The sequence below is a fragment of the Arthroderma uncinatum genome (genome assembly GCF_011692745.1).
Source record: "Arthroderma uncinatum strain CBS 119779 chromosome Unknown scaffold1, whole genome shotgun sequence".
NCBI lineage: Eukaryota > Fungi > Ascomycota > Eurotiomycetes > Onygenales > Arthrodermataceae > Arthroderma > Arthroderma uncinatum.
In genome coordinates, this window is record NW_022983863.1 from 5,677,248 (window position 1) to 5,700,744 (window position 23,497).

General features: G+C 43.6%; 5 protein-coding genes across 5 annotated transcripts; 2 read left to right on the plus strand and 3 right to left on the minus strand.

Moving 5' to 3' along the window:
- Positions 1 to 12: 12 nt before the first annotated feature.
- On the minus strand, positions 13 to 2,666 carry GIQ15_01701 (Vid27 family protein; the record flags this gene model as incomplete). Its single annotated transcript, XM_033549118.1, has 3 exons — positions 13 to 837; positions 904 to 2,483; positions 2,648 to 2,666. The coding sequence occupies 3 exons, from the start codon at positions 2,664 to 2,666 to the stop codon at positions 13 to 15; spliced, it is 2,424 nt and encodes an 807-aa protein (XP_033410069.1).
- Positions 2,667 to 3,027: 361 nt separating this feature from the next.
- Positions 3,028 to 4,227, minus strand: GIQ15_01702 (tRNA m(1)G methyltransferase domain-containing protein; the record flags this gene model as incomplete). Its single annotated transcript, XM_033549119.1, has 1 exon — positions 3,028 to 4,227. One exon carries the CDS (start codon positions 4,225 to 4,227, stop codon positions 3,028 to 3,030), a length of 1,200 nt encoding a protein of 399 aa, XP_033410070.1.
- A 219-nt stretch (positions 4,228 to 4,446) lies between these two features.
- GIQ15_01703 (NADH:ubiquinone oxidoreductase 14kD subunit) lies at positions 4,447 to 5,116 on the plus strand (the record flags this gene model as incomplete). Its single annotated transcript, XM_033549120.1, has 4 exons — positions 4,447 to 4,497; positions 4,600 to 4,706; positions 4,826 to 4,978; positions 5,071 to 5,116. The coding sequence occupies 4 exons, from the start codon at positions 4,447 to 4,449 to the stop codon at positions 5,114 to 5,116; spliced, it is 357 nt and encodes a 118-aa protein (XP_033410071.1).
- Positions 5,117 to 5,538: 422 nt separating this feature from the next.
- On the minus strand, positions 5,539 to 13,072 carry GIQ15_01704 (nuclear import and export protein Msn5; the record flags this gene model as incomplete). The annotated part of the gene is made up of 16 exons (XM_033549121.1): positions 5,539 to 6,221; positions 6,300 to 6,627; positions 6,835 to 6,898; positions 6,948 to 7,090; positions 7,145 to 7,403; positions 7,458 to 7,561; positions 7,616 to 7,840; positions 7,892 to 7,963; positions 8,045 to 8,169; positions 8,225 to 8,690; positions 8,748 to 8,936; positions 9,001 to 10,003; positions 10,620 to 11,257; positions 11,327 to 11,645; positions 11,698 to 12,626; positions 12,689 to 13,072. 16 exons carry the CDS (start codon positions 13,070 to 13,072, stop codon positions 5,539 to 5,541), a joined length of 5,931 nt encoding a protein of 1,976 aa, XP_033410072.1.
- Positions 13,073 to 13,725: 653 nt separating this feature from the next.
- Positions 13,726 to 17,978, plus strand: GIQ15_01705 (superkiller protein 3; the record flags this gene model as incomplete). Its single annotated transcript, XM_033549122.1, has 4 exons — positions 13,726 to 13,841; positions 13,899 to 14,099; positions 14,200 to 17,878; positions 17,937 to 17,978. The coding sequence occupies 4 exons, from the start codon at positions 13,726 to 13,728 to the stop codon at positions 17,976 to 17,978; spliced, it is 4,038 nt and encodes a 1,345-aa protein (XP_033410073.1).
- Between the last annotated feature and the right edge of the window lie 5,519 nt (positions 17,979 to 23,497).

The following is a 23,497-nucleotide window of genomic DNA, read 5'->3' on the forward strand; positions in this document are numbered from 1 at the left end:
CAATAGTTATCATCAGTATGGGCTGTTAACGATCTCATTTCGCCCAAGTCGGCTGGCCTTCCTTCCAGCACTGAATCGACCAGGAGTGACTGGCGGCCCGGCAATACTCTCCCTGGTTGGCTTTCGGAAGCTTTGCTTCGCAACCATGTTGACCTCATTTGGCAGAGCAACAATGACATTCTTATCACTTCCAAACTTGAAATTATCTGCTTTCACTTCCTCTGCGTACCGTTTGATAGTGTATGGGTCTTTGCGGCCAAGAAGAATCTTCTTCAAGTTCCAAGTAATAATAAATGGTCCGGTAGCGGTGATGATGGACGTTTCCGAAGAGTCAAGACCAGTATTGAATCGTGCCGGGGTAAAGCAAAGGGGAGCTTTGGTTTCATGCTGGAATTGAGCAACATGGGCAGGTTGCAGACCGAGACGTCGAGGCTGTGGTTTTGAGTCTTTGGCAAATGGTTTCTCAAAGCCGAGTTTCCCTTCATTCTTGCCGTCCTTTTGCAGAGCATCGATCAAGAGAAGATATGTACGGCAGGTAGCGAGCACCCATCGTCCATCAGCAGAGACATCCAATCCGAAAATGGCTTCTCCCAAAGCAGGAATATGGGTTTTGGCATTAATTCCAAGTCTATCAAACATTCGAATGTCTCCTTTGTTTGAAGCAACAGCAAGGTATCCCTTCTCTGTCGTTGAGGCAACAGAGAAGTCGTTTTTGCTTACATATTGCTTCAGGTCCGCATCAACAAGCTTGTTGCCGCCGAGACGAGGGTCGATACGGTAAAGTGCATTCCGCGAAAGACCCACGAAAGGTTGCGCCGATGTCATTTGAGAGAATTTCTAGATGTTCACTGTTAGCAAATCAAAATGTACAGGTATCACTTTTTATTTTCTTGCTTAACTTACGGTTTCAGGGGTGAATGATAGGACCGGAATGTCATCATGCACTTTCCATTCGTCGACAACCTTGCCATACTCTAAATCCATGCGATATAGAGAGTTCGGGTTCTGCTCGTTCTGAAGGATCATATTCGCATCTTCCGCATGAAGCATAACCTTCTTAGGGCTGAATAACTTTCCATCTGGGGTTTCAACTTTCGATATATTGGTTGAAAACTCGAGGTTGTTATTGGGAGTATGTCTAAAGACACCAATTTTAGATCCTCTGACAACGAAGGATCGATCGTGCTTGTATCCGACAGCAAGCTGGGAGTTGACATTTCCATCATCATCTCGAGTAGCAACGTCGTCTTCATCTTCATCCTCATCGTAATGCTCACTCCTTTGCCCATCGTCCTCCTCTTCCTCCTCTGCCTCCGCGATTTCTTCGGCTTCTTCCTCTTCTTCCAATTCCTTGGCGTCCTCTTCCCTATCATCCATCGTGAGATCATTAAATGCCTCCAGAACGTAGTCGCGGTCATTTTCTTTGGCTTTTGCCCACTTCATTTCATTTAGGCGCTCCCATAGTGCCTGCATCAATCCTTCTTGAAACCGCTCCTCTACTGTCTGATCTTTGAATCGCAGGAGCCAAGAGTACGCGGAGCCATCCTCTGTGTAATGATTAAAGATAAATGATAAATACTCAAAGTTGAATACCGGGTTGATATCAGCCACGACTGGTTGTCCTAGCCATTCCCGCTCAGTACCAGTAATTTGTAGCCAGTAATCCCAGGAGCCAATTTCGGAAACTGTTGCAGTGACCAATGGGTCCTGAAGAACAAATGTGCCACTGTTGAAATCAAACAGGTGAAGCTCGGCCGTCTCCTGCGCAAGAATCTCAGTCGCAGTGGGAATCGAAGCAGATGGAGGTGCCACCGTCTGTTCCGAGGATTGAGCTACTGCATCCTGGTTTCTTCCTTTGGAAGAGACGACTTCTTTCGCCATCGCTGTTGCAGACTCTTTAGAGGTTGGTGATGCTGGATGCGGTGATGCTGAGGTAGCTATTGGGCTCGCGTTGGGGATTGGACTCTCCTCTTCAAAATCAAATTCTTGGAGCTGCTCGTCCGATGCTTGCTGCGCGCTACGGCGGTATTTGCGCTCGTATTGACACTCTACCGCCGCAAGAAGAAATGTCGCGACTTTTTCTTGGGGTATCGACGGATCGCAAACGAACTCGTACAGGTCACCGACGTCACCGCTCAGGTCTCTCCAAGCGATCACCTTCTCGCCTTCTTCTCGAACTTCGGATCGAAGACGAAGGCTCTCGTCCACCAAGAAGATCTTTTCGTCCTTGTCGCCGCCTAATCCCTCGAGTTCACCGCTTTCGTCGCCTTCAGCAGAGAGCTCTTCTTCGCCTTCTTCGTAAGCTCTTTGGATCACGAGCTGGTATTGGAATTCTTGGCCGGTCCTTCTGATGCTCGCCGCAGCGTCCTTGAAGATAAGTTCAGAGTATCCCTTGGGGGAGAGCGGTCGCACAATATAAAGCTGGCCTTGAGGGATTTCGATGATCGACTCCTTTGCAGCGTCGCCGAAGATGAGCTTGCCCACTATAAATCTTACACGTTAGCAGCTGCAATCAGACTATTATTTTGTTTATATTCCAAGCACGCAGACAGAAATACACCATTCAACCCTGCGCTGGCGAATAGCGCGCTCTATGCTGTAGCTATCAAGCGAGGGGTAAGAGGCCTGAGACCAGCGAGCTGCTTACCGTTTCTGAGCATAAACATGGCTGCTGCAGTGTATACAGCTCACCCGAAGGTAAAGTCACGAAAATGCCAGGCAAAGGCGAGAGTGAAGCGACAGTCCTAGGCTAGATCGTGGCAAGGAGCAAGAGCTGGTGAAGGTTGATGGAGGGGTTGCCTTTGCTATCTTATCTCGGCCTTTTTTCTTCCTTCAAAAAACAAACAAAAACAGGCAAAACTGTGGCAAAAGCAGTTTGACTAGTGGCATTTAGCCAATGACAACAAGGACGTCGCGGGCTCTGAGCGGAGATCACCAACTGCCACGGCATATAATGTTTAATGCCACTCTCTATCAAAATAAGGGGTTCAAGAAGGGATCAAAGATCGGTTAAAAATATTATCTTAGCTACTTTGCGTCGTCACTGGGGCCATCGACTGCTTTAGCATCATCGTCGACGTCGTCTACCTCTTCCTCGTCTATCTCGTCTTCATCTTTCCCGTCCTCGGTGCTGGCAGGAGTGCCCGCCTCGCTCCTGAGCCGGCCCCCTTTTCTCTTCGGCATAACCATGGAAAACGATTTGCCCCAGTCACCCAGCTCGAGCCACTTTAGCATTATCTCCATAACATGGTTCGTGGTTAGCACAAACCGGCTGGCCATCTGCATATAGTCCCCGATGGGCAGTTTGGCTGTTTTCATCCCTTTCTCCATCGCTCGCTGGTAGCAGATGCCCTTGTGTCTGTTCTTATCAACAATCCCCCCAATAATGTAGGTGCTGTAGGGTTTAAGTTCGGTCAGAGTATCTGGGCTGTCACTGGTAAGGTAGACCACTTCTGCTTCCTCCTTCACCGTGTCGGACCCGGACTTTTCAGCAAACATGCCTTCCATGTTAGGCCGACGAATCTCTTGCATACGTGCCTGCGCGGCCTCCGCAGCCGTAGCAAAGTCCTCTTGGATAAGCCTGACACCCTTCCAGTTCTCATAGTGTTTCGAAAGCGTTGTATCGAAACGTTCTTTAAGTTGGCCGTGGAAGGACGCTATAACTAGACTCGCTCTATAGCGAGCCTTCGCATTATCTGAGTAGCATCGCGTTATCTGAGATGAAAGCGACTTGTGCTCCTTATCGCTCATAAGTTCATCAAAATCGCAGTCAATAATGAAGGTGAGTGGAACGTTAACTGCTCGGGCGCGAGCTTCTTGTCTTAATTTATTTTTATCAGGGAGTATCCCTTCAATATGCACTCCGGGCGTTAGAGTCTCGCCATTGGCATGAAGCTGAGCTTTAATGGCCCGGCTTCGCTCTCTTTTTGCTTGAAGCTTCTCTTTCCGGTATTCCTTGCGTTTTTCTCTCCCAGCATCCCACTTGCGTTGCTTTTCAAGTTTTTTCAATTGATTTTTCGAGAGAGGTTTCTCCGTCTGTACTGAAAGGGCCGTGGTATCTATAGCGCTCTGGGTGCAATTTTCCGTCTTCGCATCGGGTTTAGTATCATCGATGCCAGTCTCACCGGCGCTTGATGGGCCCGGTGCTGCCATTATAGTCGCGACATCCGCGGTTGTCACTTCGTGCTCCGTCTTCTGAAGCTTGCTTGGTCGTTCTTCAGCCTCCATAGTATGATAAAGCTCCGGCAATAGTTGATTGAGTCGGTTGAATCTGTCCGTCAAAAAAAAAATAATTGATACAAGGTAGAAGTTCAACTGTTCCACCAATGGCGTGGCGGCTATAAATCAAATCACGTGACACAACACCTCGTTATCAAATCGTCAACTCCAACCTCGAACGAACATACTATATCACCACCGGTGTGTATCTCTCATTCAAACGTCACAATGCCTCAGGATATGCCCCCGGCTGGGGGCTATCGCCCCGTACAGTACAAGGTACGCTTTTATCTCCGATCTCGAACGCTCCAGACGCCGTTCTGGGGATGAACATTCCATTTTATGAAACCGAATAGCTAATTCTCCCTCGGTTCCAAACAGCGCAATTTACCTGTCCGAGGTTTCCGACCCGTCTACTACCTCATCGGAATGCATGCGATAATGGCCTACGGACTGTACAAACTCTTCATTGGTACCCGCGAGCGAAAGTAAGTCCCCGAACACCACCGCGGCCTGGCCCTGAGTTGCCTTACATTTAGCATTGAGATCGCAACGGGGTGTACTCTTCTTCTTTCAAGGGTGCTAACGAGACCTCTACAATTAATAGTGAACTTGCTCGAGAGAAGATTTGGTCCCGAATTCACCTTATCCCCATGCTACAAGCCGAGGAAGACCGAGACCAGGCAAGACGGTACTTTGCCGACAAAGCAAGAGAGAAGGAGCTGCTTGGAACTGACACCAAAATATACAACTCTGACCGGTATGTTTCTCGAATCCCCCTACTCATACGCTGCCGTTTGTTGTACATGTTCCCATCTAGGACCTTGCTTAACTGTTTCTTTAAATTCTTAGATTCGTGAGACCAACTTTCATGTATACCCCAGCTCCTTCGAAATAGGGTCCCCTGTATAAATATCTAGCATAAAATACCTGGAATTTACCTATACTGTTACAACTTTGTTAGAAATGGGAGCCAGTGTTTGATTTCCTTAGTCGAGCTCTGTACAATTTACATGTTAAACAATTGCGGGGGCCGGGATGCCCTTTATACTCAAGGGCTGCTTGTGTTAGTTACCAAGCAACAATTGAAATCTTTTCGAGCGGCGAGATGATGTAAGATGTCAGAGAGCTTGCTGCTGAATAGTTGAAGACGGAAAAAGAATTTCATTTACTCTTGGGGTTTTTTTTTTTGTAATTGTAGATTCACACTTGATATATAACGGTTCTAGCTAATATACGTCTATACACCCAGGCCAGATCCAGACATTTTGCTGGTTTGACCACATTTTAAATGAATTGGGCAAATTCAAGCTTGCAATTCTAAGTCTGACCAAACATGTCGGCAACAAATGTCAGATCTGCGCCGTCATTCACATCGACTTTCTTGCTTTCCTGCCCCTCCATTTCCGTGGTCATGTAACGCGCCTGCATTGCGCTGCGCTCTTTTCTACGGCTTGAGGCTGTGCCCAAAATCCGTCCCTGCTCGCTAATCCTCACACCTCTCACGCCTTCTAGCAGATCCAATACGAGAGCTTTTTGTTGCCGGCCGGAGGTAGAACATAACAATGCTTCCTCGGTCGCCTTTACTTTTGCCTCTGCCATTCCTGGTAGGCTCAACATAATGGACCTTGGTGTGTTGGTAGTAGGGCCGTATAAAATCCATATTGTAGAAATGAGTTGTGCTAGATCCTTCTGCATGTCCACAAAGTATGGATCATGCACGGAATTTATGCACGCCTTCAAAACTTCGCTGCTGATAAATTCACGGATTGTAGCTGCTGTCGGTGTGTCAACGGAAGGGACAAATTCGGTTAATATAGATCGAATGACGCGAGTTATTATGGTGCAGCAACGTGTATCATGCATCTGTAAGGCATGTGTACAGAATAACAAGACAGGTTCAAGAATCTGGGTGGAGGAAAGAATGAAACTTCGCATGGTCTCAGGTTTGCTTCCCTCGCCGGTCTCTAGTTCGCCTACTTCCGAAGGGCCCTGGGACGTTTCTTCACATTAAGTTAGCCACCATGTCAAAACCATGCATATTGACATGAATCTGGAGTGATAGCGTGGGGAGTACTAACCTTCCCGTTGAGGATCCAGAAAGCTGGCCACCATAATAACTGCTGAGTATGTCAGCTGCCGGAGAATACTCTCATCTTTCATTTCCTCAGTAAGATCATCATCCACTACACCTATTCTTCGGCGCTGGATGATGTCCCACTCGGTGGTAATTTTTCTATCGAGTTGTGCAAATAGTGCCGACATCATGGGAGGTAGAAAACTTCTCCGGACAGCCACCGGGCAATCATCTATGAGACACCGTGAAATATTCAGCAAAATGGAGAACTGGTGCGAGGAGAGGGAGAAAGCATCCTTATAAAGAGCTTGCGATAGAGGGACGGGCAGCTCCTGAAATCCGTAAAAGCAATCTTCTAGTCTGCTCATACTAAAAAGGACAGAGTAGCAAGCTTCTCTAACAGCCCTCACTTTCCCGCGAACAGATGATGAAAGTCCTTCTAACGTAACCTTTGACCCAGCTATTTTTGAGTAAAATTCTTGCCTGCTCCCGCTTGAGATACCAGCTTGCCAGAATCGGTCTGTTAAAATTCGCCCTACAACTGGGCGCATATCCTCAGGAAGCCCTTCCCAGTTATCAGGATTATGGAAGGCGTGGGCATGACTAAGATTATTAGATAAGTGTCAGTATAGGACTTTGGAGGTACACGTACCTAATAAGCTGCAGTAAAGTCGGTAGGATTATCGGAACGGTATCTTTCCATAGATCGACTGCGATTTGATATGCCGGCTCGTCCCTTTTTACCCTTTCTGTCGATACAGCAAGCAATGTGCGCGTAGAGCGTAGGGGTAATTCCTGAGGGTTTGGTTAATCACAGTATTTCTTAGTATTGAAGTTATGAGAAAATACCTGAAATTTTACACTCAGGTGCTCCTGGATACGTATCCCTTCTGCGTCCAGGGGGACCGCGGTCCAGTCCTCTAACTTCTGCGCTTCCCGTTCCTGAAGATAGGGGCGTACTTTATCCAAACCAAGGACTTCATAAAACCCTTTAAATGAACCCAGCATCAGCTTCAGTTGTTCGCTGGCCCATGATTGCCTTATGGGCTCAATGAACGAATTTAATCGAGACTGTCGAAGATATGGGTCTACATTCCGAGCCCGTTGCCTGAACTCCGGTTAGACCTTATGGTAGAGTAATCTGGCCACATTTCAAACGTACATGATAATTAAAAGGACGGCAGATAGCTCCATTTGAGGCCGCCCTTCATCATTGGGTCTTTGCCCTATTTCCTGCGCCTTCTGTTCCAGCGGTTCGTAATAGTTCTAGGGTTATGTAAGTAAGCTTCATTTCACCTGGAGCATCGCAAAATAACTCACTGCAAAGTAGTCGGCATATCCAATCGCAAGTCTCCTAATTTCGTAAGTAGCCATACTGTAGAGCTCCTTCACTGAGTCAGAGAAAGCTGAATGCTCTGGACGGTCCGGGATTTGAACCATCAAGATGTGTTCAAGGACTTTCAGTGCGTAACTCGGCCGATCTACCAGTGCCTTCGCTGAAAAGTCAACACATAATCGTAGTACCCGTTGCTTTATACTTGGATCCTACTCCCCGTTAGTATTTATTCTTTATCACCTGGTCAATAGATAGCGTACTTCAAAATTGCGATCCATCAGGCTCATAGCCCAGTTTTCAAGTGTACCTTCAATATCCAGACGCTGTTGTTCCTAGTTCATACAGCCATCAGTATTTATCACATATACACACGAGTACATACGTCTGATATAAAATTCAAAATAACCACTTACATCTTGTTGGGGCTCAGAACCCAAGGAACCCTTCCATTTGAGATAGCCTTTAAGCATTGCCTCAACAACTGTAAACTGAATATCTGCACGCAGCGCAGGTATCGATTGTTTCTGGAATGTGGCCACTATTTACTTTAGTAAATCTATGCTGTAATGGGGCGTTTGAGATATAAAACTCACTATCAAATGGAGCGCTCCCAGCGTATATGTTATTCAGGGAGTTATCAACCCGAGAGAGAATGTGAGGGATTGCTTCAAGCGTGTGTTTTTGGACGATGACCTCAATTACCTGGCTGCAGTATCTTCGATAGTTACCAACGAAGGCGTGCCTCTCTGGTATTGTATCGATATCTTCACCAAGGAACACAACAGTTGGATCATCAGAATCTTCAGGCAGTGCCTCATATCGCACAAGGCGCTGTGAACAGATCTCCAACAGCTGTCCTATTAAGCTGTTGACAATCTCCAATCCCCCAATTTGGTCTGAGGCCAGTAACCTCGACCAGGAATGAAGAACCGGGATGGATACAACAAGGCTAGGGTGCTGGAGGATACTAATTAGAAAGGAGAAAAGACTAGGGAGGTCGACTGTTTTCGTAAAGTCAACATTTTTCTCTTCTAAGAACCCTGCAATATATGACATTAACTGTGATCATGAGTTAGCCAGACGCGGTCATTGAGCATTATTTGGTGACAAGCGAACCTCGGATAGTTTCTTGGATATAGAATATTTTGATTCGATGATGTTATCGGCGCTGACAATTGACCATTCATATAACTTCCTAAGGAGGTTAAGATGGTCATTTTGATAAATTATATTCACAAGTCTTTGGAATTCCTCAATGTCATATGTTGATCGCCCATACAATGCGTGCAACGCCTCCACTACCGCCTATGCTTAGCAGGTTAATAAAGATTTCCGTAATAAAAATTTAGTAACGCGTGCTAGGACTCACCAGAAGGATAGCGTCGTCTTCAACTGTAAGCGCGTGGCATATCGCCGTAACACACTGGGACGAAGCTATCGCCATCGGTATAGCCCACGCAACAAACGAGCGAAGACAGCTCAAGGACTTTATTGCACAAGATTTGGCCTCCGCAGATGCATGTAAGTTCCGCACACAGTCATCCAAGAAGGAAGAGACTCTGAAAAGCCAGCCCTCGCTCCCGCAACGGACTTCGGTGTGATGGTCCCTTGTTGGGTATACCTCCTTGAAAACTTCATATGGAGTGCAAATTTCGACTAGTGCTCTGTTCAAATCAGTGCCCCGTAGAGACGAGGCCGTGTCCTCTTGATGAATTATATCCTCCGATAAAGTCTCCAGGACCATAAGCACAAGCTCTTTATGTGCAAAAGTCGCACCCCATAGCTGCACCAACGACTCATCCATGCCCGACCAGTCGACACCCCAGGTACGCTTCGCAAGTTCCACCCATAATGAAGCAACCTTGTTACGGATGTAAGACGGGTCCTCATACTGAAGCCCTTCGGCAAGGCGCATAACGAGCCCTCTTGTATGGTTAAGCTCGTCTGGAGATAGTTCCAGGAACCTGTACCGTAAGACATGTTCCAATAAGGACAATCCGAGGTGCCGAACTACGGGGGAATGGCTCTTGTCTGCAGCTAAAAAGTAGCCGTTCTGTATAGCTGCCTTTTCATGCTTCTGCTGTTCGAGAAACTCCGAGGCTTGCTTCCTGACTTCGTTCGTTGACGCGGGCGAATGTATAACTTCGAGAGCTTGAATTATACTTGCCAGCTGAGGGGCTCCCCCGTTCCCGTCATTTTGCGGAATAGAATCAGCCATACCCCTACCATCGACCTTCTCTATTTTCCGTGGCTGCAGAGTCGGGTTCACGCGATCAATATATAAATGCAGTTGGTCTGGAGTGGTCGAAGTTGGGTCAGGTTTTGGCGTTTGGTGTCTAAATAGCGTGGCGAAGAATTTTTCAGAGTCCGCGCTGCGTCTGGGGTCGGCAGCCGGTTGAAGGGTGTATGTATATAAAGGTAATCAAAGACTGAGGCTTTGGCAAGACGGTGCCTATTTATAGGTCCTTTGACTGTGACTATGTTCTCCTTGGTGTTTGTTTACCTTGGGTCAATCCATTCACCTTTAGTTTGAGATGTTTGTTGAAGGTGTTTCAAAACCACAGTTTGGTGGAACTTTCGCGGCTCTAAAACTAGAAGCTCCGCACCAAGTGACCCTCGATCTTCGACATTTTTATATCCTGCAAAGCGCAGGTAGAATATGATATGAGATGCTACCGTGGGGAGATTTTGGTATCTTGCGGCTGTCTCATACATGGTTGAACACCAAGCAACAAGTAGATGAAGCATCGGCTATTTTATATGTACGAAATCGACGGGGAGAGCTGTTGCATAACCAGGCAGCTCAGAAAGTAAATTTAATGTAATAATATTTATTGAGCACTCGAATTCCCCGCTGGATAAAAAATGTTCATGGACGCGTAAAGTATACACGGTAGAGACCTGACACAAGAACAACAATCAGGGTAAAACAAAGAACCAAAAAACCCCCATCAAGTATAAACAAAACTCCAAGCTAAAGTCATTTACATTAACGTGCATGAATGTTGCTTGCACTGTTCGATGTATCCTTCGCCGTCAGTCGGATTAACGACGCCCGCAAGTTCGCGTTTGACACCATGGACTGATATAGTCTGGTCACTCTCGGCATGCCACCATCTCAGGAACTGAACGGTTCCCAGCTGGAACTCTTGAGAGAATATCTCCCATTTCCCACCACTTACAGTGACCTCGGATTTGTCCTTTGGAAAGTGCAATTCAGGGAGATATATGAGAGTCGGGTAATCGGTGACGGTCGCGGTGTCGGCGGTTAGGGATAGCGAAAAGGTACAGTTTTGTAGGTCAAAGCCATGCTTTGTTATGCGACCGTGTACGGCTTCCGGGCCGGGCCGTACAAATGCCTCTACAGCACGGAACCCTTTGTGTTCTTCGCCGTCCTTTAATTGGGATTCGGTAGTAATCGATGCGGTAGGGAGAGCTGCTTTCAAATTATCCGGTTCAACCCGAATAGTTTGTAAGCCGGCTCTACTCTGCGAGAAAGATGGAGAAGAAGGGTCCAATGTGATCATACCGGATGCTAGCGACTTCCCGTTTGGTAGTTCCAAATCGTCGGGCGAGTAAATCGACAAATCCTCTCCATTCCAGTTGTCTCCCCATTTGTGTGAATTCTTTTAAAAAAAAGGCATCAGTAAGGAATATATTTTGCCTGGGGAAATGGGAGACATATAGACTCATACCTCGCTAGCATAGGTCCAAAGGCTGTACCCATTACCTCCGCAGCCTTCGATACCAAAATGATTCGCGTCCATGGCGCTTATTTGGCTGGAGTAGTCGCCTGTCTTATATGCATGCTTATCGTCCATATCAAAGGGAATACCAGTTTCCGTTAGTAGGAGAGGGTGGTTGCCCATATTTTTATAACTCTCTTCACGAAGGAAGTGCAATTGATCACGGAAGGAGTTTCGAATCGCGGTTTCGCCGATTTTAAGACCAAATGCCGGGATCCAGTATTTCCCACGAAGTATTCCAACCACGTCGACGTTATAGTACCGATTCCTAAAGAAAAGTTAGCCAGACAACACCGTATCTCTGGGTCCTAGCTACCTACCAATGCTTTGACATTAGAGTCAGTCCGTCATAGAAATGGACCGCATGAACCATATTGGGGTCATCATCCGCCGTTCCCTTGATGGTTGGAGGTATTTCTAGTACAGGTGGCTGGCAGAACATGATCATGCTCGAATCAACACTCCTCAGAGCATCACGATAATTCCGATAATGTTCTAGGAAGTACGTATTGATGAAACCTTCATAATCCAATGCTTGCCCAGTCCTAGGGTGAGTGCCAAAGTGGCCCTTGCGTAGTAATGTCAGCGTAGCAGGGTCCCATACTCCATGCTGCGCCCAGATACACTCTCCGAGTTTCCATCGAGGATCCCTTTTCCAGCCGTAAAAATCGGCACGATCAACCTTGAGCCATACAGATTTCCCCTCTGGGTCAACTAGCGTCCTGCCTGTTTGAGTTGGTCCGAAAGTGCCGAATTCCCACTGTGTGACTTCACAGGGGAAACCTGAGCCTGTCATCATACCTTGAAAGGCCGTTGGTGACGTCCCGAGCTGCAGTTGTTGATCGGCCGGGATAACAGATATATCTGGAATTCCGATCATACCCCTGTGAGGTTCGTTAACATTTTCCCATCCGATGACCACTGAACCTTCTAGGTCCCCAGCCTCGTGGATTCTAGTTGCTAAACGCTTGCAAGCAGCAATGAAATGGTTTTGGAGATAGTCTTGGATATTCATGCCGTCAATGATTGCGTTTGGAGCAAAGTCCTTTCCAGCCCAGAAGAGGGTAAACATCGTTTGGCAGATGAGTCTGGTATAGTTGGTACTCCAGATCATCTTAGGGAATGCCGCTGGATCCGGGTACGTATTCTGAACTAGAGCAGACTGAGTATCATGGAAATTTCGTGGATCAAGACCTGCAGCGTACAGCGTCCATAGCGGCGCCCCGGAACCGCCTGAGAAACGGGACCACTGGCGGTAAGAGAGTCAGCAGTGTTATTTGTCTGGACATGCAAGCAATCTGCTTTTCTTACCACATCCTGATGCGGATCCATATATACATAGAAGCCATAGGATCCCGCGATCCTCAGCATCTCGACGGTAAATGTGATCCAGTCCTCGTCGTACCGGCCTGGCCCGGCATGCTCGATTGCTTCCCACGTAAACACATATCTAATGTGATTGTACCCCCATTTCTTGAGCCTGCAGAAGTGGGCGTGTGACTCTTCGAGGGTAAACGGTCTATTTACAAAGGAAACGTCGTCCCCGTCGTAGAACCCGTTGACTTCGTGCGATGGGACGTCCGGTATCCTCGGATACTTCGCCGTGGCATCGAGGTTTATTCCTCTCAAGATGACCTCTCGGTCGTGAGAGTCCCGGAAAACATTCCCCTCGACACGCAGTTTGAGAGGAGCCATCTGGCGTCGTTTGGGTCCCAAGGCTGGCGGGAGAGACGTGGGAGATTCAGCTGGCCGAGCTCAACTCGATCGATAGCTGGGAGGGAGACGGAAGACGGAAGCGCCGGCGAGACACGACGAGGAATCTAGGACGGGCGGTCAACGTAGGCACTCTCTATGCATATGTATATATATAAGGTCAATCAGAACGGGACTGTCTGGTCTATCTCGTTTCTCTCCATGGCGGAATGGGGAGAACCTGGCGGCCGCACCGAGAGACCCGAGTGACCTCACCAGCTCGTGCACACTTACCAGTTCGGGGCTCCACCAGGCGTCTTGGGTTTGTTGGCGTTTTTATGCACACAGGGGATGACTAATCTCTTGCACTCGAGCATAAAGGACGAAGGGCGTGTTGAGGGCTCTTCTACTCTATATAAGTATCACGGAGAACCCTCGTTGCGTGTATGGCCTTCTCTTCATATCCAGGAGTGGGAGTTTGATGTCGTTCTGATACAGATACGCATGCGAGATACGGGATACGACATACGAAATACGACATACGTATACGATATGGCTGAATTTCGACTCGGAACAAGAAGAAAGTAAAGTACAACCACCATCAAGAGGCGTAACCAATCCTACAGCCTCGCCTCGAGCCCGTCCAACCCGGGAAGATGCCTCCCAAGAGCGCCCTGAAGGCTATCCGGGCGGATCTGGATGCCGGAGACTATTCCCAGGCAGCGTCGAAGGCATCTGACCTGTGCACACAGGACCCCCAAAACTATCATGCGTATGTACCTGATGCCCATCCTCACGCATACAACTGCTGATTAGACTGCTTTTCAAGCCATATATTCCTGGGTCTGGCCAGGGACAAGCTCAACGACCATAGTGCGTCTGAAAAGGCATATGGATCTGCGATCAAGATTAAAGATAGCGACAAGACAGCCTGGCAAGGGCTGATCGGCTTGTACGAGTCCCAGGGCTCCAAGAGGCTAGAAAGCTACGGGAAAGCAGTAATTAATCTATGCAATATATTTGGAGACACGTATGTGGCTTGTCCATTGAACCCCCCCCCCCCCCCCCCCCCCCCCCCCCCCCCCCCCCCCCCCCGGCAACAAGGAAGTAGCTGCTAAATAACTGGCTAGTGACGAATATACCCGAGCCCATGGAGTGTTGGACAAGTATATCAAATTTGTAAAAGACCAAGGATCGAAGATCCAATACATCCATGCTCTCCAGCTGCAGCTGCCAACCAGTCCCATCTACAAGAGTGTAGAAGGACTGGTTCCTCGTCCTTCCGAGACCTACCTTCGTGTAGCTGAACTCGCCGAGCAAGAAGAGAAAGAGTTTATCAATCGTGAAATCGGCGAACGGCGGACCAGGTTAGGTGCACGGATTGACCAGGTTACCTTGGAAGTAAAACTTGAGGCCTTTAATCGGGGAGTGCTCAACGAGTTGTACCAGGGAATCGTCGACTGGACAAACGACGACGGAACACGCCGTTCTTACGAGGAAAAGCTCCTTCAGAGGCACTATGACCACCTTCGTGTTCTCCCCCCGAAGGAGAAAGCGGGAAAACGCGAAGTGGTGCGAAAGGCTGCCCGTGGTATGGTAATCATCAAACATCCGTTTGAACTGGCATGGAGAATAGTTCTTGATTGGAGCGATAATGGAGTCCTTTCTGGATTAGATGTGACGCTATTGAGAGACTTCATTGACCTATTCCCAGATCATGGCCTCAGTAAGGTACTCAAAGGTTTTCTGAACACCGACATGTCCCCTTTCCCCCCAGAGAAGAAAACAAAGGAAGAAGAAGAAGCAGCCAAAAAGGAAGGAAATGCTGAATCCGAAATCCAAACCATGTTTGAAGACCATCTGCTCTTGATGGCCGAGGGTTTAGAACAGGCTACCGAGTCAGTCTTAGCTCATCGGATCATGGGTGAGGTATATTCCCATCTAGAGGAATTCCAGACCGTTGTAAAGGTATCTCGGAAAGGCTTGGCTATCAACGCTGATATACGGCGTAATACGGGTCTTAAGCTGCAAAATACTGTTGATTCACTTAATATCACGCTTGCTTCCGCACTAATCCCATACCAGTCACCCAGGCATCACCCAGAAGCGAAAGCTATATTTGAAGATATACTTGCGCGAAAACCACAGGAAGATAGCTGTCTCCTTGGGCTGGGGTTGATTTTAGAGGAAGGTCATGACTACATTGCCGCTATGGACTTACTAGCCCAGGCGATGTCGAGAGACGAGAAAAATGCTAAAGTGCGAAGCGAACTATTTTGGTGCAAGGTTCAGAATGGAGAGCTAGAAGCTGCCTTGGAAGGCCTTGAAGAAACTCTCCCGCTCGTTCAACCCCTGGATTCACGTTGGTATAGTCTAAGAGCTGAGATTCTGTACCGCATCGGATTCTGCCAATGGGAATTGGATTCATCCATCTCTGCTAGAAAGAACCGGAATGGTGCTTATTCCAAATTCTTAGCATCCATACAAGCAGACATGAACTATGCACCGGCATATTCTAGTCTTGGAGTTTACTACGCTGACTATAAAAAGGATAAAAAAAGAGCCCAGAGATGCTTCCATAAAGCAGTCGAGCTCTCATCGTCTGAGATCATGGCAGCCGAACGGTTAGCTCGTGAGTTCGCAGATCAAGGAGAATGGGACCTAGTTGAGGCGATTGCGCAAAGAGTTGTGGACTCAGGAAAGGCAAAGCCGTCCCCAGGGTCTAAGAGAGCCGGACATAGCTGGCCCTTCGCTGTTCTAGGGGTGGTTGAGATAAACCGACAACGTTACGCAAAGAGTATCGTCCATTTTCAAACCGCATTACGGATCTCGCCCAATGACTATCAGTGCTGGGTCGGATTGGGTGAAAGTTACTACAACTCGGGACGATACATTGCTGCCACCAAGGCTTTCCAAAATGCGGAGTTACTCGAAGCTCGGTTACCGGAGTCTGAAAGAGGCCAGGTGTGGTACTCAAAATACATGATGGCAAATCTAGAAAGAGAGCTCGGGAACTACGAAGTGGCTATTAGGATGTATGAGGAGGTCATGGAACTGAGAAACGAGAAATTCGGTGTATCTGTTGCGTTACTGCAAACCCTAACTGAGAGCGCATGGAAGGCCGCTGAGTCTGGATTTTTTGGGGAAGCTGCCGAAACCGCAAAACGGGCAATCGAGACAGGCTTATCTGTGGTAAACTATCAACCCAGCGGCTTCAATCTATGGAAATCCATCGGTGACGCCTTTTCGGTCTTCTCCTGGGTTAATGACAAGTCGTCATCCATGCCCATCGCATCGTTTATAACCACACTTAAAACAAAGTGTGACAGCGCAGCTTTCAATATTGTTTCCAATCTGGATGGAATTGGAGAAAATTTTGAAACTCTTTTTGAAAACCCTCAGAGTATTGACAGGCAGGACCCCTTGACCCCCATGTACGCGACCATTTTATCCTTCAAGTACGCCCTCTCTGCTACTGCCAAAGATACCCACGCTCAAGCATTGGCATGGTATAACCTAGGGTGGGCTGAATATAGAGCTCACACGCGACGATCTTCAAGTGCCAAAAAATCGACTACCAGCAAGCGGAGCGGGTTTATCAAAGCCGCTATTCAATGTTTTAAAAGGGCAATAGAGCTTGAAGCCGGGAATGCTGATTTCTGGAACGCATTGGGCGTTGTTACGGCTTCGCAAAGTCCAAAGGTAGCACAGCATGCATTTGTTCGAAGCCTTCACCTTAACGAGCGAAATGCGTTCGTATGGGCAAACCTAGGAGCCCTTTATCTCTTGAATGATGACTATCAACTAGCAAATGAAGCCTTCACGCGATCACAATCGGCAGACCCAGACCACGCCCATGCCTGGTTGGGGCAGGGGCTATTAGCGATGCTCATCGGGGACCCCGTCGAGGCACGCGAGCTGTTCACACATGCATTTGGCCTTGGAAATGCGAATAGCGTTTTCCCAAAACAGCAATATGCCATATCAATGTTCGACGATATCAGCACTAGTGCAGCAACTATACCAGCACAATTACTTCAACCGCTATTTGGCCTGCATCAGCTTCGTTCCGTGGACCCTTCGGAATTATTCCATCACCATCTCTCTGCACTTTTCGCCGAACGTACTGGTGATCTTGCCGACGCAAAATCAGATCTGGAGGTGGTTTGTTTAGGGGCCGAAGCTGAGTATGAGTCGACGGAATCCATATACACGTTGTTGAAGTATGCACAGGCATCAGCCGACCTGGCTCGAATACAGTTGGGGCAGCTAGAATATGAAGGTGCGGCTGAAAGTGCCGAAACTGCGATAAACCTGACGTCAGAAGAAGGCGTACGTGATCGTAATAAAGGCCTTTATCGAACGATTAGGTTATCGGCTCATTTGACTGCGGGTCTGGCGTTATACTATCTCGGCCGCATGGACGAATCTATTGAGATGTTCCGTGACGCAATTCAGGAGGCCGAGAATTCGCCGGACGTTACATGTTTGCTTGCACAGGTGCTTTGGGCCAAAGGCGGCGATGAGGAGAGACTGGTTGCTCGAGAGCAGCTTTTTGAATGCGTTGAAAACCATCTTGAACATGTGGGAGCTATTACACTTCTGGGCGTTATTGCCCTGCTGGATATGGACGAGGATGCCATCGAAGCCGTGGAATCAGATCTGCAAAGCATGAGGACAAGAAATGATATAGATATCCACAGCGCTGGGAAAATTGTGCAACTCCTTGCAAGCATTCCGGCCCTGAGATATGACGCACAAGCGGAGACAACGCGCACCTCCAAAATGTTAGAACAAGCCACCACATCTGTAATGATTTCACCAAGTCAGGCACAAGGTTGGATGACCCTGGCTTCGATATCGACAGAAAAATATCCCGCCGAAATGGCAGTCCGAACAGCATCTATAAACATTCCCCCTCGTGGCACACTTAACGCCGAGGACCTCTGCCACGCTTATTCTCTAGCTGGAACGAGGAAAAACGCATTGAGTGGGATCATGGTAGCGCCTTGGTCTATAAAAGGTTGGAATGAGTTGAGCCGTTGTTGTTCCTAATGTTGACGACACGAATTAAATCTAGCCTTAAGTGTTGACGTAACACCCCAGATCTTAAATCCAATATCGTCAATACTAAGCAGCCCCCTTCCTTACTCCGTATCTGCAGGAGGATTCAGTAACGACAACAGTCTAGCCTTTCGTCCAGCTTTCCATTCTCGGTCTAGAGCTTCAATTTTACCCCCGAGAATAGTTACGCATGCTGGTTCCAAGAGAGCCATCCCACGCGCAACGAGAGCGTTTGTAATCAGTAGCTTGGTTCCGATTGCTGTTTCTCCAATATTTATTGTCTCTAGGGGCTTCAGCTCGATAGCTATCATCTTCGTGCCTTTAGCATCCTGCAGTATAAGTTTGTGTGGTCCTGATGACTTCGTTTGCTCTGACCCAGCATTGACGGCGCCAGAGTTGGCAGCTTGTCTCCCGCCCTCACCGGCGGTGTTGTTGCTAGGACCTTCATCAGCCACTGCGGCTTGAGGGATAGTACGAATCACTTCCCGTCCCCTAATTGTTTCACCTCTTTCGATTCTCTCTAGAGCCTCTACTTGACTCCAAACACTGCTTCCTATATCCTCTATATCAAGAACTTGAACGGGGACAGGGCCGGGGATGCGTCTCTCCTTAATATTTGGGCTGGATATATCCACGGGCAGTACCTGGTTAGAATTTGAATTGGGGACAGTAAGTGATCTAGTGAAATCCGAGGCGAGCAGCCGGAACAGAGCAGTTTGTGTGAGAGCAGGTAGAGGCGTGGCTCCCGGCCGCTGGCTGGAGAGAAACTGAGAGAGCCACAGTTCAGAGACGGGCAAGGATTTGGTATTCAGCAGATGGCTGCTTATGTATGCCTGTGGATCTGGTGCCATCCTCGAACAGTCAAATCGATGCTTGATGTTGGTGTTTGGTAGAAGTTCCAGAGTATCAAGACCGCAGTAAAGTATAACTATGCACGGACCATCGCTCTAACGTGACTCACTAGTAAATGCTCACCACCAGTAAATGCTCACTCCTTGTAAATTTCTTCACCCCTCTATTACTAACTCTTAACACCTATAGAATGGCCAATAAGGCTATAATTATAGCTATAATTAAAGATTTAAAGTCATAGAAGGCCCCTAATTACTTATAAACTATAAAGAAGTGGAAAATTAATTATATAACCCTTACACGCTATTATAAAAACTAAATTATTTTCTACTTAGAAGTAGTATTAAAATATTATAAAAAGTTACTAAATAAATAAAAGGAAGTCCTTCTATAATATATTGATTAATTAGTAATAAGAGGACTATCCCCTATACCTTAAATTATTTAGAATCTTATATTTAAGCTTATAAAATAGCTAGTAGAGGTAAATTAGGTAGCTTAGTTTTATAAGAGATATAAAGATTAGATCTAATATCTCTATCTTTAAATAATTAATTAATAGAGGTATATTATAAATAACTCTATATACTTTAAATATTTTTATAAGTCTATAAATATTATTTATTAGGTAATTTGCTAATAAATATATATATACTAACTTTTATATATACTTTAATAGCTTAGGGAGATAATTAAAAAATATAATATTATTATAGATAATATCTATAACTTTGATAAGAAAGGCTTCTTAATTAGGCTTAGATATACTATTAAATAAATTATTCTACTTTAGACTCTAAAAAATTAAAGGATAGATACTATTTAAGATAAATCTTATAAATTTATCTCTCTATTTACTACTATATCTATAGATAGTAAAAAGATCCCTCTAGTACTTATTTATAAAGGGGAAGGAAATCTATAAGATACTTTTTTTACTTTATATTTAACTATATAATATTTCATTATATCTAGCTATATAGTATTTTACTATACTATATTATATTAATTACTATCTTTATATTTAATATCTATTCTTTTTTATTAATATTATTTATTTTAATACTATATAGATATTTCCTTTATTAATATTCTTTATATTAATATATAGTATTATTTCTACTAAAGGTAATAATAGTAACTATAGTTTTTTATCTACCCTTTCTTTATCTATATTCTATTAATAAATAGATTCTACTATTAGACTACTATTACTACTACTTTTATTAGTTTATTATTTCTTTTTTAACTTTCTTATATTTCCTTTTAATAATAAACTACTATAATTAATTTATTATTTAAAAAACTAAAGGACTATTATTTAAAAAGATTAAACTTATTCTTTAGTTTTATATAGTTAACTATTTTTTACTAACTTATAGTAAATTTACTTATTATATCTAAACCTAATATACTATAACTAATTAGCTATATTAATATATTTTTATTCTATCTTAATACTAATTTAAGCTTAACTAATGAAAGAAAATATTAAAAATATAAAGGTTTACTAATAGATTACTATCTTTATTATTAAGATATAGAAAGTTAAAGATTCCCTAATAGCTAGCTCTATTTAGTAGTCTTTCTTTAATACTTTAGAACTAAGAGATTCTACTAAAGCTTTAAGTATAGCCTTATATCTATTAAATAATTAATATTAAAAGAATAAAGAATAACTATTATTATATATAGAAGGCTAAGATATTAAAAAGATATTTTATTAGCTTTATTAAATAGTAGCTAGAAAGGGTTATATATTTTCATAGTAGATTTATTAATTATTTATTCTTAAAGAATATTAATATATCTATATTTAACTATTCTCTACCTTTAGCTAATCTTTAGAGCTTTATATAAGAGCTAAAGGAATATAAATAACTTCTTTATTAAAAAGAGTTAATTTACTTATAAAACTTATATAATTTAAAGTATCTTTACTAGACTATAACTATAGATACTTTAACTAAATAAGTATAGTGTCTAATAAATACTATAATATTTATACTATCTATACTACTTATATTTAAACTTTAGATTGTCGCTCTTTAGCCTTCTATTATAGATACTCTCTATATCTTTATAATAGATACTAATACCTTGCCTTTAAAGAGTTATACTAACTATTATAAAGATCTATTTTTTAAACTTAATAAATTCTTTACTATCTTAGTGTCACAAGCTGACGGCGCTCCTTGATTATCTAAAGGTGATCAGAGGTTCACATCTGCTATAAGATAGAAGGTATAAAGGTCTTAAGGAAAGCTTAAGTTAGAAGTGAGTCATTATAGGAGATAGCTTAGTACTAGGGTAAGATAGAATACTATAGTAAGACTATCTCTTAGTTCCAAGTATGGCTTTAGTTAGTATCTAGGTTAGATAAAGGCTAAAGGTCCTTATAAGTAATAAAGATAAAGTTGATCTATATTAATGAGTAAAAGGGTATTTAGTAAATATAGTATAAGATAACAAAAATAATACTTTATATTAAGTAGTATAGTAAAACTATAGCTAGTTTAATTATAAGTATAAGACTTTTAATTTTAAAGTAATAAGTGTCTTTATATATATAGTATATATCTAGTAATAGGTACAATAGTTCTCTACCAAGAGGTTCCTATTACTTCTATTAGTTATTGTGATAGTATTAATAGGAAGCTACCAAGTCTGTCCTATCGGTCCTATCGCTATTAGTCACGTGACTAGTGCCCTCAAGGTCTGGCCCGTGATCCTTCTATCCAATGAGTGTATATCTGTTACAGACCACCTGCGGCGCAGCCCCAGGATATACACTCATTGGACGGGAGGATCACGGGCCAGACCTTGAGGGCATTAGTCACGTGACCAATAGCGATAGGACCGATAGGACGGGCTTGGCAGCTTCCTATCGATACTATCACAACAACCAATAGAAGTGATAGGAACCCCTTGGCGGAGAACTATCGTATCTATCACTAGATATATACTATGTATATAAAGACGCTTATTACCTTAAGATTAAGAGTCTTATACTCGCGATCAAACCAGCTATAGTTTTACCATACTGCTCAATATAAAGCACCATTCTAGTTGTCTTATACTATATTTACCAAATACCCCTTTGCCCATTAACACAGATCAACTTTGTCTTCACTACTTATAAGGACCTTTAGCCTTCATCCAACCTAGGCACTGACTAAAGCCACACTTAGAACTGAGGGATAGTCTCGCTATAGTATTCTATCTTGCCCTAGTACCGAGCCATCTCCTATAATGACTCACTTCTAACCTAAGCTTTCTCTAAGACCTTCGTACCTTCTGTCTTACGGCAGGTGTGAACCTCTGATCACCTTTAGGTAATCAAGGAGCGCCGTCAGCTTGTGACAATATCCTGGGGCTGCGCCACAGGTGGTCTGTAACATTTAGGACTTTATATTTTTAAAATTAAATAGTATATTAATTATAAACTTTATTAAAGAGCTATTTATTTAAAAGAATATAAATAATATATATAGTTATTATCCATATAATAATAAACTATATAATATTAATTTATAATATAACTAAATTAACTATTTTATATATTTAGAAAGATCAAGCCTATAAGGATTAGATTTATTTAAACCTTTAGTCTTTAGCTTATATAATCCCTTTCTTTATTCTTACTATTTAAATAGTAATAACTATCTATAGAAACTTCATTTATAACTATAGAATATAATATATTATAATTTAAAGAAGGATAATATTACTATATTTATTAGTAGACTAAAGTATCTTAAATTAGTAAATAGAAAGGAGGTAGTACTTAGAGTCCTATCTTTATATTTAAGGGGTAGAGCTCTTAAATAGTATACTAATCTATCTAAAGAGAAATAGAGGTCTATAAAGAATAATTTAAATATCTAATTATTTAAGTTAAAGGATAAGTTTAAACTAGCTCTATTATTAGTTTTTAGCTAAATATCTATTCTTAAATTTATATTTAGCTCTATAAAGACTCTTTTATTATTAGTTTATATTATTAAAAAGCTTATCCTTTTATAAGGCTTTAATATATAAAACCTTAAAGTACTTAAATATCCATTTTAAAAAGAAGTTAACTTGTATTTAGTTTTAATTATTCTAATGGTTAAAAAGGAGTCTTTAGATATCTTCCGCGCCTATTTAAAAAATAATAAAATAGTAGTATAGTATATTTATAATAATAAGAAGAAGATAAACTAGTACTTTAAAGAAGCTAGAAAGTAAATATATAAAGAATAATAGGAATAATAAAAATAATAAAAGAGATAGAAATAATAGAAATAATAAAAATAATAGGAATAGTAATATAAGAATAGAAGACTAATAAGGCTAATATATTAATAGTTAGGGTTTAGATAATTAAATAGAGAATAGAGTAAAAAATAATTAAAATAGTTAAGAACTAAAAAGAGACTAAGATACTAACTAGAACTAAAATAATTATTTCTAGAATTAGAATAACTATAAAAGGGATAATAAGATTAGGGATAGAGATAATTATATTTA